Raw genomic sequence first — 16,022 nt, forward strand, 5'->3', positions numbered from 1 at the left:
CATTTCTACTTTACATCCCGGGAGTCGGAAGGAAGCTTTTAACTTGCCCGATTTCGAAGCGTAAAACGGCAGAATCAATCCTCGGTACTTGAAATCGGTTCTCTCGGAAGTATTCGCCTCGTTACAATGAATTTATCGAGTTCGCTGTTTAACAATGCACATCTCACCGCCGCCATGGCTGTGTTCCGCGCCAAACGATAACCCGTTGAAATACGTTACGAGCCGGCCGTTTCCGGACCTGTAATGCGCCGGGTTTAGATCTTCTAATCTGTTTGATACATTGCCCGCTCTGCGCGGCTGAGATTGTTTCATGCTCGCAAGCCGGTGTTAAATCTTCTTTCCGTCGCCGCTTCCTCGAATATGTTATTACTATTTTAATTGCGCCTTGTGTCGTTGTATCTTAAGGAAAGGGCCCTGTAACGGAAATTTATTTCTCGAGAATATCTTTCGTGGACGATAGTATATCGTGCGGTCTGCAAGTTGGTCACGGTTATCGTTTATTTCTCTCAACGTATTATTCCTGTGAACGTGGAAGTTAATGTATACCGAAAATATCATAAGCAGAGATATTTTGCAATTTGATTGTTATAAAAAAGTTGATGGAAGAGATTAAAAGATCATTAAATAGTTGAATATATAAACGGATAGCTTAATCAATATTATCAATACCATATTACGGAGATTAACGTTCCATCTAAAATTTCCATTTTAAAATGAAAATGATAAACAATCGACTGCGTTTCTATCACTCAAAAGCATTCCACCGTACTTTATTTATTTTCATCCCATCCCGCATACGCCATAAATTATAGCTCGTGTTCCCGCACACGTTCCACGTTTCATTTCCTTCGATTTTCCTTTTCTTCTCCCCTCCTTCACCCCTCCTCTCCTCTCCCCCCGTAACCAATTCTATCGACTCGAATCTTGGTCTTCCCTTCAGGAAACGACCCACGTCGTGGAATATAAAATAAAAGAAAGGGGGAGGGGGAAAGTTTCCCCCCGAGCTACGGTATGTTGCGGTTTCCGTGCTATCGTCGCCGCGAGAATAATGAAACGCGTCGATAACTAATTCATGGTATCGATGACGATGACGAGGGAAGTTGCAATGGCGGCGTGTTCGTGAAATATAGCCCCGTAACAGGTGTAGCGGCCATTCATTACGCTTGAAAATAACGCGGCTCCTCGCATCGTGAACGAACGTAAATCCAGCGCGGAGGGGGAGGGGAGGGGTGGAGAGGAGAGAAGGGGAGGGGGAGGGGGGAGTGTTGGCGGAAAATACAGAGCTCTGAAATTTCAATTTCCCTCCCTTTCGCCGGCCGCGTCCATCCATTCCTTTTGTTCTTTCATCTTCTCCTTTCCCCTCGTTTGTTTTCCCTTCCGCGGAATAATGCATTAAAATATTTTCTGGCGGCCCGAGCTCGTCGTCGGCTAGCACGGAAGTTAGGAGGATTGAAACGTTTCAACGAAACGCACGAATTATCCTCACTGTATGTAATGTTCAAGATTTTTTTTTCTCTGTTTGTTTTTTCTTTCCTTTTTTTTTTTTCCTAGAATTTGCGCGTTGCGGATGAGATTGAAAAATGGTGGTTTTTTTTTTCGTTTGATTCGATTTTTTCTGTTTTCTCTGTTTTTTTTTTTGAATTTTTAATGTAATCGAGTTACATACAAATATGTGTAACGTTGTTGTTGATTATTGGACTCGGATTTTTATTATTATTATTATTTTTTTTTTTATCAAAGTATCTCGAATTCTTTTTTTTTTTTTTTTAAATATTTTAAATTTATTTCTAGTTATTTATTTTATGTTATTAATGAAAATGAGATCGTTATAATTATAATACGAAGAATCGAAGATCGTTATTCGTTTTACAAGGATAATATTAATATGTTCTTAAAAATAGCTGGTAGAGAGAGAATAAAAATTCTATTTTTCATTTTAATACAACTGATTTATTGCTTTGGCTAGCAGCCAGGATATTTACCTACTTTTTCGTTTCATTTTTTTTTTCCCCCCTGTTATGTTTATACTCGACGATAAAATCGATTCCAGCAATTCCTGAAATAAAAATACCATAGATTCGTTAAATAAACATCGTTAATTATACATTCAATTAAAACAATTTATTCATATTTTTTCAAGGATTTGCATTCGATTTTTTGCAAAGTTTTTTTTAAAATGGCGTTTTAAAAATATGCAACAGAGTTAAATAACAAATTTCGCTGTTACAAGCTGTTGTTTTTGATCGATCATCGAGCCTTTTATTAGAGTGCTGAACAAAGTTGCAGATTCGTTGTTGAACGTAAGTTCTATAAACGCTTGTAACAATTATGCAATCACTGGTGACGTAAAACTAATTTAAAACATCTCGAACATAGCATTGCAAGTTGTACAACAAAATGTTTCGAGAATATTTCCCTCGTAATAGACGTCGAAACGTTAATAGGAAAAAGGGCGCGCGTACGCAAAAAAAAAAAAAATAAACTAAACTGAAAACAAAGTTTTTCAATACGATATTAAAAATTTAAATACTAAATTAAAAATTTCGATAAATAATTATAACATATATATCTTTATTATTATTATAATCAATAGATATTCATTAATGAATAAAATAAAGGATAGAGATAATATAACACAGTATATTAATATGCGTTAATATCAAATCAACTCTCGAACGATCTCACTTAACCTAAAAAAAAACCACTTCATTCAAAAGTCAAGCGCAATTTTTCTTAGTTCTTCCATCACGAACATATATAACCTAATCACAGCAACGAAAGACTCTCCAGGGGTTCAAAGTGGCACTTTCCCTTTCAGTCTCCATTCCATCCCCATTCCCCCTTAAATTACACATTGCCACTACCAGCAACCACCTTTCGTATTTGACATTTAATTCTCGTCACTATTGGTTTATGTACCGTCATATCCTTATAAGAATAATCTAAAAACTTGCACATTTTTCTTTATCATTTTTTTTTATTAGATTAAATTTTTATTACATTAATTCTCGTTTATACAAGCTCTTAATTTTATATCGATTTTATAAATCGAAACAAAAAAAATATCTTGATTGAATTAAATTCGCGTTAAGTGAAGCGAGATAGATTTATAACATCAACGAGAGTGAGAAGAAGAGAGATCATTCTATCTTCTTTTTGCAGAATCGAATTATTCTAAGACTAAAACTAAGATTTTCTTCTTCTTTTCTTATTAAATTAGACGGATTACCAGCACTTTTCACATTTGATATTCCATTTTCATCTTCATTGTTTTGCATATTATACGATTATCTTACAAAATTAACAGATTTCTCTTCCCATCTTTCTCAGGTTAAGTGGACTGATTGCAGCGCCACTTGACGAGAGAAGGATTCGTAAGGTTAACACCATCTTTAGGGACTTTTGCCCGCGCGAAATACGATTAAACGTCGTTACAGAAATGTCCAGAGCGATTCTTGTCTTCCACGAAAAGAAGTTTCATCGGTTCGATGCCCTACTTTAAAGGCTCGAGTTCAATCGTGCGTGCGACTTTTTTCCCCCTCCCCCTATTTCGTTTCGATAGTGGCTTTATTTCGCCGCAAAATCGATGCAACAGACGCGTTTATTTTAGTCGAAATCCCGCGGATATTCTATCCGCTCTGATAATCGCGGATACGAAGAGATAAATTTCGTTCGAATTTCGCGTTAACTTTGTTATATTTCAAATTGGACGTCTTTGATGATATAGTTGTTCCTTTTATTTATTTTTTCCCCCCTCGAATTGTACGAATATTTTTATCTAAATTTTCTTTTTATTACAAAGATGCGATTATTCAAAACATTAACTAATTTCTTTGCGATGATTTTGCGAATTTTTTGACCCGGCAAATGTTCGAATGTTTCGAAAATTGAAACGCAATTCAATGGTTTATGACAGGTTGAAATTAGAATGATTTGTACAACTTGATGAGCCAAATTCTGCCGATTTATCAAACAATAAATGTTTTCTCCAGATTATTCTAGAATATAATTTTGGAGATGAAAAATCTTCGATTAATGAACTCATTCATTTGTTGTCGTCGTTCATATCGAGTCAGAAACATTCGTTCCGCGAATTAATCTGATTAATCAATTTATTCTTCACTGGAACGAAATTCCAGGGAATAATTTCCCTAGATTTTCATCGTATCTATCGTATCTAATATTTTTTAACCTTAATTAACCAACATCCTGAAAGATATCTCTCCCTTTCAACGGATCAATTTTGCATTAAAAAAAAACAACAAAATAATGCTTTTTCTTTTTAAAAAAAAATACAAGAATCCAAACTGTAACAACATCGACTTATTATGACTCGGCGACAGAGCGCGGCTCGTTTTTCCCAAACGATGGACGCCGGTTTCTTTCACGAAAGAGCTTGCGGTTTAAGAAGCGGAAGGAAGAGGAACGGCGGGGTAAGAGGAGGGGGGCGGAGAGAGTTGAAGCGAGGAGTGGCCCTTTTCAACGGACGACACTTTTCACCTGTTGAAGATACGGGCTTCCCCCGCTCCACCCTTATTTCTTCCTCGTTATTCCTCCTTTCTCTCCCCCACCCTCTTCTCCTTCCTCCTCCTCTTTTCTTTCTTCTTTTTTCTCTCTCCTTGCTCTCACATTCTCGAGAAAGTGATCTCGATCCTCGAGCCACCACGGGCAAACGGAAAACGTCACCAAAAGTTTCTTCTCCCCCCTCCCTGTCTCTCCCTCCCCCGACTCGATTCCATTCCATTTGACGTCTCGGAAATTGCTTTTCGATAGCGGCCTCTGTGTAGACGGCCCCCGTTGTTCCCTATGCATATGACAGTTAGTAAAAAGACACATTGTGCGCCCGGCTCTACAAACCTCTTACGCGTATTTTTACCCCTCCCTCCCTGCCTACGTACCTTTATCGTGTGCCGCCTCGCGATAACCTCGCCAACCGTGCTTATCTCTCTGTCTCTGTCCCTTCTTCTCGTGCGCGAAGGAGGAGGAAAAGTGGGTGGATCGGTTGGTTTCGTCCAACGACCGATTAAGAACAGGAGAATGAAGGAAGTGGAAGGGGGAGGGAAGGATTCATTTCTAGGAGAGATGGCTCGAGGTACGAAATCGATTTTTCCGACGATATGCACGGTGCACGAGGGTCCTTTCCTCGATGTATGCACACTTTCCGTGCGTGGTGGGATTTTTTTTCTTTTTTTATTTTCACACCACGTTGGGAAAATCGCGTTGTTGTCCCATCCTCGTCGGATCGTGGCCATGAAACGAATATTGTTTTAAACCGTGGCCATTCATAGGAGGATGAAGCGTAATTTCTCTCTTTTTTTTTTCCTCCCTCCCAGCTCGATGATTGTGCTTATTGTTTTCCTTTTCTGTATCTCTCTATCTTGCGTCTTCGTTCTTTTTTTCGAGCCGAGTTTCGCGCGTCATTTCGATCGAGATTGTTTTTTTTTCTTCTTCTTTTGTATACGGATTTTAATTTTCTCAGGAAGAGAAAAAAAAAAGATGGTTTCATTCATTCACGAGATGATCCTGTTTATCGTAAGAGAAGCCAATATGTGCAAATTGAATTTCATTAATCGAATATCGCAATTTGTTACTAAAGTACTACAGTCGAACTATCATTGTATGATATCCCTCAATATTAATAATTAATGAGATTAATAAAAATAATAAATAATAAATAAAAAGAGAGGACAGGATTGGAAAAGCTGTTATCCTTCTGAAGACTTTTTTTCTATCTTTAAATCTCGCTTATTTATCAAGTTATTATTTAAATAATTTAAGTTAAATTTCACTCGCGATTCGAAGAAATAATTTTCACCATTTTTGCATCGATTTCTTTTTATTCGTTCAATAAGAATAAGAATGGTCCCTTCGCAAGTATGAATGCATTAACAGATATTGCAATCTTATATATAGGTGAGCATCCGATATATATTAAATTTCGATATGTAAGGACTCTCGATGAGCAGAATACCCTCCTACGAGCTCTGTGTCCCGCTCTGGATGGCTCCCCTACGTCGCAGGGTAAAAGCTTCATATTGATTTAGGCTGGTATGAGAGGGAAAGGCCAGCCTCGAACGCGTCGATGCTATTCAAATTTCGGGGATTCGTGTTTAACTTATGGAGGAGAGGGCGAGAATTTTCATCGATTGATTTATTACTCGAGTCGTTGTAAATCGTCGATCATTCACGATTCGGAAATACGCTTGGTCGAAATTATTTTGAACGAATGAGTGATAGAAGAAGGAAGGATGCAAGAAGCTTTCTCTCCATTTCTAAAAATTTGAATTTGAAAAATAATTAATATCTTTATTTTACCTCTCTGCATTACTTTCGAATTATTTTTGCTGTTCCTTACTCCCCCCTTCCCCTCTTCTCCCTTGCATTCAATTAATATGTAATGTTGTATTTAATTATTATTTAGCGCCATATTTGGTGCACACCTCTGCAACGTTTTATTATTTTCTCTTTAACCAGCCCCCCTTTTTCTCATAATTATAAATAACGTGAATTGAAATTTTTAGAAATTTTGCAGGCAATTAAACGTGCTTTGTATAAAAGAACGAAGAGGAAAAGTTATATAAATGAACGAAGGGGACTAATTTGCCCCGATAAATTATATCACGAATAATTAAAAAAAAAAAAAAAAGAAAAAATAGGAACGAAGCGAATGATGATTCGAGAACGAATCGAAAAATCGTGAGGTCCAAAGTTCGATGGCCATTCCTCGCGCAATTTTTTCCATCAACCATCTCTTTATCGCTAATTTGTATATTTATCGGCGAGGGCCGATCACGGTTAAGCAAGTTTTGGATGCGCCAGCAATTTGCCGTAACCCCAATTTATCTTCCGACAGTCATATTTCATCGCAACCCTCGTCGAATGCCCCACGTTCGTTAGCCGAAACGCATAAAATTATCGAGGTTCCAGATTAATCGTCAGGTTTCACGATCGAAGGGATTCTTCTCGGACGTAACACTATTCGCAACTAATTAGAGGAGTTTGTCGACTATCGTGGATCGCAATTAGATCGCACTGTTCATTTTGATTGTCCGTCCGTATCGATTCCTTAGCTATTCAATGTTCTCTTGTTTGTTCGATAATATATTTACAAAAAAAAAATTATTAACTTTGTAAGTTTTAAAATAGTTGTACGAATGTCTAGATAAATTTATTAACTGCTTGGATAAGAAAAAATTATTTTAATTTAATTACGATATTAAATATTTATAGTCAGAATATCAGAATAAAAATCATAATAAAAAATAATAATCAGAATAAAAAGTTAAAAATATATATAAAGAATTAAAGAATTAATTAATAAATTCGGATCAAAAACTTCTCGAAGTGTGACTAAAAAAAAAAGAATCTATTTTGTAATAGTTTCTCAAGGAGCAATATAAAAACAACGCGAAGATAATAAATAAAAAAAAATAAATGCGCGATCTTGAACAATTGCAGCAAACCAGAAACAATTGCCTCGATTAACCCATTACGTAACAATTCCAATTCAACACTTCCAACGCCACCACTTTCTCACCCTTCACGACAACCAAATCTCGCTCCACCAGTCCTAATACTTGAAACATCCCCCCTAACATCTTAACACTTGCCGACCGGTCCCTAAATCGCAGCTCGTAAATTTTCCTCGGCGGTGGAGGCCACAATTTTCAGCGAGGCGATCCCGAGTTTCCTGGAACAAGCCCCTCAAAGATTGATCCCGGGGCGGGCAGTGGCCGGAAGCGGAATTCGCAGCGGCTCGTGTCTTTGACCGAGTGCGAGGGGGAAGGGAAGGCTTTCTTCAGCTCGACGGGAATTCCTTCCGTGGCCGAGGACCGTCGCGGCCCCCGGAGGGGGTGGATTTTGTTTGCGGTGGACCGTTGCCATGACAGCGCGGCCGCCCGGTCATCGAATGCACCTTGGACGCTCGCTTTCCGTCGAGCTTGCTTGGAAAAGTTCGCCGCCCCCGGGGGAACCCCCGTCGCGCTAATTCCGTTTCGCCGATTCGCAGGATGTGTACAACTTCCGTACCGTGGATACGGCTGGAATATTGAATGAATTGTTGCAAATTGATGTCTTCTCTACGTAGCAAGTTGAAAGGAACGTTTATTGGATGGTTATGCGTATCACCAGAGGTCAAACTTTGTGCAAAAGTTCGTATATATATATATATATGTTAAGAGTAACGAATCAATTGTTGCAAATTGTTGTCCTTCGTGAGAATTGAGAGAAAGCGTTTATTGGATGTTAATGTTAATCAGAAAATTATAAAAACTTGTTCAAAAAGTTTTCGTGCGCAAGGAAATTGAATCTTAATTTTATTATCATATTTCTATTTTATTTTTATACAAAACTTTCGAATTAGCTTCAATTATTAAAATATTCAATTTCCAGATATATTCATACATTTTCGCGTACAATGATCGTTACAATGAGATCAATTACGTGGGCAATTATAATTCGCGAAATCCATTAGACCTGTCAATAAAATCAGACATAACCTCCAAGAACATCAGATTACATCTACCTTCCTACCGTAGAGTCAATACCACGTCGATATCGAAATAATGAATACTTTATCGACCGATAAAATATAGCTATATAGAGGGAGCGTTTCCTAATCGTTTCCAGCAACGTATTATGTCCAATCGAAAGAAGGAATCGAAGAAAAATAGTCGGCTCATTTTTCATCCTTCTCGGTACATTGTCTGCCCCTTCGTGAACGGGACACCACGAAAGGGGATCGAAAGAAGTGAACTCCTCTCGAAATATGACGATAAATCGAGCCACCGTAATATTATGAACCGCATCGAATCCAAAGGTTCTGTTATTTGTTTCGAGGACTCCGTAAATACGACAGAATGATTGACGGATTTTGAGAGTCTCGCAAGATCGTTGTTGGAAATAAAAGGCAAATAGTGGCGCTTGTTGCGCCACCATGGACATTGTTCTGAGATACTCCGTGCCTGAAATAACGGCAAACAACAACGAACCAATATTTCCAATCAACGCCAGGTCGGCACAATAAACAAGGTATGGCGATGCGAGCACCACCACCGTGTATCAAAGCGATTCTATGGACTGGCCTACCGAATGAATACGCTCCAACACTATTATTTTTCTGCCCCTGTCCTCGAATACGGGGCCGATTTAGTTTTCTGACCGGAAGTGTGAGCGACAGCGACAAAACTGACCGGCTCGGCTATCGATTTTATTACCCGACTCGCGTACCACGCGTCGTTACACGTTCGACAATACGCGACACGTGATACCGTGGAATAAAGAATAACCATGGACAAGGTTGATGGCGGGGGAAGGAAGAAATAGGAGTATGGTGTCGAGTGATATTATCATTTTTCCCTGTATGTTGAGTGCTCGTTAGCGATGGCGAGCACATAAAAAATGGACTTGAATTTTCATAAGTATGATGTTCTTTTTTCTTTTTTTAAATGTATCATGTAACTTGAGCAGCGAAGCTTATTATTAGATTATATTTTCATTGGAGTAATGTATGAAATATTCTTTGGAACAGTACTTTTTTTTATTCTATTCTATTATTAATTGTATTAATTACATACAATCTACTTTAAATTGAGAGAAGTAACGATTCACAGATTCCGAATTTCATAAGTAAAAAATATTTCCAACGAGGTGTTTCAAAATTTCAATATTACCAAAACAGTCGATCTATCGATAAAAATACAGTCGATATCCATATACAGCGATACGAAAATCCCCCTAACTATCATAACCCAATATCGTACAAACGACCGGGCAACCGAGAAATTCATAACCTACAAATGTCGCACCTCGCAATTTACACGCGTATCCAAAAATATCACCGACCATCTCCCGATTCTAACCTCCACTTTTGCGACTTTTGCGAAATCGCATTTCACACAACTTTCAACATCCGCCCCGAAACCTACTCTCGCTTGTATACTGTATAAAGCCGGAAGCCAGGGCGAGAGCGCAAATTAGAAAATCCAATCTATAGAAAACGCGGCCAACGAAATTGCGAGAACGAGGCGTAAGAAACGTCACTGGCGCTCGTGGGGTGGGGTAGCGGTGGGAAGAAGAGCGGAAAGCTCGCGAAAAGGAGAGCTGGAGAAATGGTGGAAGGAGGTGGAGGGGGGAGAAGAGGGCATAACACAATTACATGTGGGGCTGAGCTTGCTCTCGACCTTCCGGCTAAGGGAACGAGGGAAAGAGCCGAACCGGTGGGTGGCAAGATTGAATATGAAAGTTTAATGCGAGCAATATCAGCGCCGCTGCCTCGGCCCTCGGCTACTCGCTTTCTCAGACGTCTCGAGCTATCGCGGCTGCCCATCTTGCCCGTATCTCTCTTTATATCGTGGCCACGATGCCTTCTTCGCCGGATTCGCTTCCGATCTTTGATCTCGCGGGGACGTTGTCGCGATGGAGCGGACTGAAATAGGCATTTTGAACGAGATTGAGATGTATAAGACCAGCATGAAATTCGAGAAATTGTCGGGAAATGAAGGGAGTTAAATGTGAGTAATTAACGTTTTAAAAGAGGTTAATCAGCGATCCATTTTAGGTTAGATTCGAGTTTGGAAGTTTGGTTTTGGTTATGATATTTTTAGAGTGTTTTTTTTAAGTATTTTGGAGAAGGTAAAGTAATTTAGTTTTGATTAGGTTGAAATTTAGTTTAAATTTGATCTCATTTTAATTCTAGTTTTACCGATTTGATAGATATTTTGAAGATGTTTGAAATTGTTTGCTAACAATAAGTGTATAGGTAACGTATAAGCTTGTTTTGAATTCTGATGAATAATACTTATAAAGTGAGATAAAGTGAGTTATGTTATTATTGCTTAATGTACTGAAGATGTTTGAAAGTGTTTACTAACAATAAGTATATATGTATGCACGTATATAACGTGTAGGTTTGTTGTTTTGAATTTTGATATAAAGTGGTACATATAAAGCGAGGCAAAGTTTGTGTTGTTTAACGTGCATAATGCACGAGTCATTTTCAATGAAATATTTTGCAAAACGTGTTTAATACTACTAAAAATCTTAATGTCTTATATTAAACATTTTAACACGTAATGCATAATTATAAATATAATTCTTAACAGACGTATTACTGCAATACGTTTTATTCTTCCCGACGAAGTAATGAGCATTCAAGAGCATTCTTTCATAACTTCCAATATAAGAATACTTGCAAAACCTTTCTCTCTCTCTCTCTCTCTCTCTCTCTCTCTCTCTCTCTCTCTGAAGCCGCAAACTTTACCGGGCCGCAAAATATATACGCACAATTTATTTACAGTCCTCGAAACTCTCGTCTCCCCTCTCATTTCTCTTTCTCTGCCCTGTAGACAATTCAACGGCGGGAAGAAAGAGCAATTAGATGGACAGAAATGGAAACGGAATGGAATGCTGATTACCGTTTATACCGGGAAAGATAATTATCAATTAAAAACTAACTTTCGCGGGATATTTTGCTTGCGGATGGAATTCACGGTCTCGCTAAGGCGTTTAGTGACTATGCCTTCGGCTATTTGTAAAACTTTCCTCATTAATTACCGACAAGATTCAATCCCCTCATCTCTTCCATACTAAACCCCACCCCTTACTCTTTGGTCGCGCCCATCTTTTCCAGCTATCTTGCTACCCTTTTGTCCTTCGCGGTGGAACAAAGTTTAATGGTATATTACATCGTGCGTTCCTTGAACGGGCAATTATCCGCCAATTAACGAGACGAATATCGATGCGCCTGTTTTCCAGTTGAGTTAACAAGCTATGACCAATATCGAGAAATAATAACAGGAAGTTGGCAAGTCGTGATAAGAGCAGCGTTGATTATTGACAAAACGAATTAAAAAACTGGACGAATGTTCAATTATCGAAAGGAGAAAGAAAAGAGAGGTTATAATATATTTTTATCATAGAAAAATGTATAAATGGTATTATAATCTGAAATTATGTTGAAGATCTGTTTGAAGTTATGTTAAAAATTGCTCTCGACGTGAAGTTAAATGGCGAGCAAGGATGAAAAGAGCAGCGGAACACCGCTGATCTTTTTAAGTACTTGGCTACGTAGTCTCACACCTCTTTACACTCTGATAAATAGGAGCGAGGCCATCGAAACACTAGCTTTAACCATCTTCCTAATCCAGCCAACGAGCCAGAGTTCTTATCCCCTAACGTTTCCCCGATCCATCGTAACTTTTTCACACAACCAGACTGTTTTTTCGTATGGTTCGCCGTTTTAAGGTTAGGATTAGCTAGATCAAGATATTACCGGTATTTTGTAATGTAACTACTCTCTGATTCGTGATTTTCTACTTTTGTTCTCTTATATATTTTAAAGGTATTCAAAATTATATGAATATAAATTTTTTTATTCAGTAATGCTCGATAACATTTATAATTATATTTTTTGGAATCATGGTTAAATAATAATATTAAAGTATATTATCATTTTTTATCACATAATACGTTATATATTGCATAATTACAAAAACAAATAATAGATTAACTGCTTATTATAATGTTATTGTCAATCAAGAAATAAACCTAACCTCTAATTTTATTCCAACCAAAGTTGAAACATTGCATGTATATGTCTTATCTCAAAAATATGTCAAACTGAAGTGCACACGTACAATATTCGTGTTTATTATTAAACCGAATCATATCTTCCAAAGATCTCCAAGAACGAAATCATCGTACGATCCATTTTGGATTAAAACCGAGTCACGTCTGTTGAACCATTGAACCGCAATCTAAATGTTAGATATTACGCTTAAATCAAAGTATCGTCGAATCGAGCTACGCGTACTGTCATTTTCGTGTCATGGACCATCAAGCGTCGTCGACAAGAATATTCCGACGGCTGATGAACCATTGGCTGCTGTGATGCGCGCCGATTGTCACAGCCAATAGGTAGCGCACAGGATGCCTGCGCGTAAACAGGATACGATGGTACGTGACGGGTGTCGTACAAGCCCACGAGTAACGATTCGAGTGAAATTGGAATGATTCGAAGCAACGGGTATCGGGTGTGACGTGTAATATGTTTTTTCGTACATTTTCGTTGTTCTTGTGAAAGGTAAGAGACTGCAAAAAACGAGTTTACCTCTTAAATGATCACTATTCAGATATATATATGTAGATATTTTCTATTTTCTTCTGTATTTGTTTCTGTATTATAAATAAGAAATGTTAATTATTTATCATAAACAGAATTTAATTGTTTCTAATTTTGTTTTTTTTTATTTTTGGTAATTGATTAATGATTTACATTATACAATGGTATGGAAACTTTATACTTTATTTTCCTTACCACGATGTTTAAAAGAAATATATTCGAGTCGTATCAGAATATCATCGTGTCGTTTTCGCGACAACAGCGCCGTGGCGATTCAAAGAACAACTTACGCTCGTAGCTTAAGCAAACGCGGAGTTAAAGCAACGACGTGAGTCGAAATGACTGTGCAAGCTGGCTATGAAACGCACGAAAACTTGACGAGGTAAGTCGAAGCTTTCCAAGTAACACGGTAATAAAACGAAATGATAGCCATATCGCGAAAGCATCCCATTCTCGAGATGGTCTCTCAACATACGCCCTCTACCAGCTGAAACGTGCGCTAACCGTGTCGATGACTGCAGCCACGGAGCTGTACACTGTCCATAAGTCACGACGACGAAATCAGGAATCTGTCGTTCGACGATCGCGTTTACATCCCGGCTTGATCTTGAACAATCATAGGGGATGATACTCGTTCGATTCGATGGACAAGCAGATAACAATGAGGCTGCATTTAAGAGCAGATGTGTTGGGATAGGCTCGACGTGGCCCGCCGAGGATACAGCCGACCCTTTGTCTATGAGTTAATGGAATCTAGTGGGAAAGGAAATCGAGAGGGAGTTTAGGGATGCTTGTTTTGGCGAGGAGAAAATTAATGGTCTTGAAGTATCTGTGAAATATAATCTAAAGAAGGGCAAAAAAAGAAATATTGATTCTATACATTATTTGAAGAACAGCAATTTTTATTATATGATAACATTGTAAATTTCAATTTCAATTTTTTGATGCATCACTCGCCTCCCCCAAAAACTGCGTGCACCGTCCAAAAAATTACGGAATCCTCGAAATGACACTTTTGCCAATGCGAAACGTTAAAGAGCATGCAAAATTTATTGCTTGCAGGTGTTGGTGACCGATCGTATCGCACGGGCTCGGACACAGAGGGCGCAGCGACCACCGATAATCCGACAACGCCGTTTCCAACGCCACCACCAACTTTGACGCCGAATCATCGACAGGCGTCTCCGTTTCCCCTGGAGAATACCAACTCCCGCCGGCATCATTACAACGGGAGCATATCATCGGAGAGGTCCCGCAATGGCAACGGTGCGGAGTTAATTAGAGGCACGAGCGGAGTTGCGTTCGCTGATGCGCTCGCGTGCTCACGCTTGCAATGTAGACGATACTTACAAATGTCACGAGACGAGACCCGTTATGTTGTTGCGAGTCAACCCGGTCGACGTGATTAATGCAAGAGAAACGCTCGCTACCATTGGTTCGAAATAACATTCGTGATATCTCGTCTCCTGCTTTTGTAAATATTAATCTTCCGCTGTATCGACAATTTACGTAGTCGGTCGCACGATCGTTCTTTCAGAATTACTAAAAATGCGCTTAAACGTTGCGAGTTTTTTTGATTTTCAATTCGAACAGTAATATTGAAAAATTTTTTTTTGTATCTATTTTTTCTTGGAATTATTCGAATGGCATTGTTGAGAATTTTATTTCCACTTCTCTCCCTCTCTCTCATTTTTATCTCTTCTCTGAAAGAGAACTGCCTAAATAAACAGGCACAGTCATTCAAAATTTATATTTCCCTTCAAAAGCGCGTACCATCTTCAAATTCCGCTTCGCTTTGACTGCCGGAAGTCTCTCTTCGAATGATATTCTAATGTACCCAAAGATATTCCAACGATTCTGATACATCGCAGGTGAAACGGTTTATGCGGCGCCATCGAAAAAGACGAGCACCGGTGGAGGGACCTTGGGGCGACGAACGCGGCGAGGTCACACCAGTGCTTTGAGCAGCAGTTCCACTGCTAGCGATCGTTCCGAAACCGTCTTCCCAGACGAGCATTCTCGCATGCATCTTACCAATGGTAAGTCTGCCTCTCCGTCCCTTTCTATATCTCGCGTCATTATCATTGCCTGTCATTGCATCATGCACCGTTTGTCATGTTATTTTGTCCATTGCATGCGATCACTCCATCTGACGGCAAATTCGAGAACATCACGTTGTGCGATATAACGATACATTAGAAAGATGTGATGAAGTTGTATATAACGAGATTCTGCAGTTTTGAGAGTAAAAATTTTGACACGGAAAAATAAAGGTTAAAATTTAAACATTATGAAGGACAAATTAAAACATGTTTCATTTTAGATTTGGAAACGTTTTCAATCGCGTATTTAAAACGATCAAATGAGATAATAAGCGGAATTATATACAAGAGAGGTTAAAAAGTTTGTAATCGGATATCAAAATCGAATTGAAGTGAAATTATATGCTTAGCGTGTTGAAAATCATCACTATTATCGATCGATCGATAATTTTATTGAGGTTATATTAACAAAGAATAAAATTATACGTATTTATATTAATATAATTTCTCAAAATTTTATATCGCTAAAATTCTCAATACGTTATACATATGGAAGCAATAAAGCGAGATAGGTTAAGACGCTCAGCAACCGCGTTGAAAACAACGAGGTTAGGAAATCCTTACGATCGAATATCATCGATAACAGAGTTAGAAAATCCACATTTCGAAACATTGGGTAGTCGCGCGCGGATAAATTCATTGATTGCCGCGAGCACAACCGGTCCCGGAAATCGCAACGTAAAATTTCCCGCGGAGCGATAAGTTAACGATCCGTGCCTCAAATACGATTACCAGACTAACAGGATTACCGGCTGGTATCGAGCCCCTGGCCGGAGTTAAATCGGGTTTCGTGTAAACGT

At 38.6% G+C, this 16,022-nt stretch overlaps 1 protein-coding gene across 5 annotated transcripts in view; it reads left to right on the forward strand.

Annotated features, from left to right (window-relative positions):
• Nucleotides 1-16,022, forward strand: part of LOC107993946 (teneurin-a) — a 628,759-nt gene that overhangs the window by 278,625 nt on the left and 334,112 nt on the right. For all 5 annotated transcript variants that reach the window (XM_062076384.1, XM_062076386.1, XM_062076385.1 and 2 more), the window contains exons 5-6: nucleotides 14,183-14,386; nucleotides 14,992-15,159. In XM_062076384.1, coding sequence (XP_061932368.1) covers nucleotides 14,183-14,386; nucleotides 14,992-15,159 — 372 coding nt within the window. The remainder of the gene's footprint in view (nucleotides 1-14,182; nucleotides 14,387-14,991; nucleotides 15,160-16,022) is intronic.

The sequence above is a fragment of the Apis cerana genome, linkage group LG6 (genome assembly GCF_029169275.1).
Source record: "Apis cerana isolate GH-2021 linkage group LG6, AcerK_1.0, whole genome shotgun sequence".
Lineage (NCBI taxonomy): Eukaryota > Metazoa > Arthropoda > Insecta > Hymenoptera > Apidae > Apis > Apis cerana.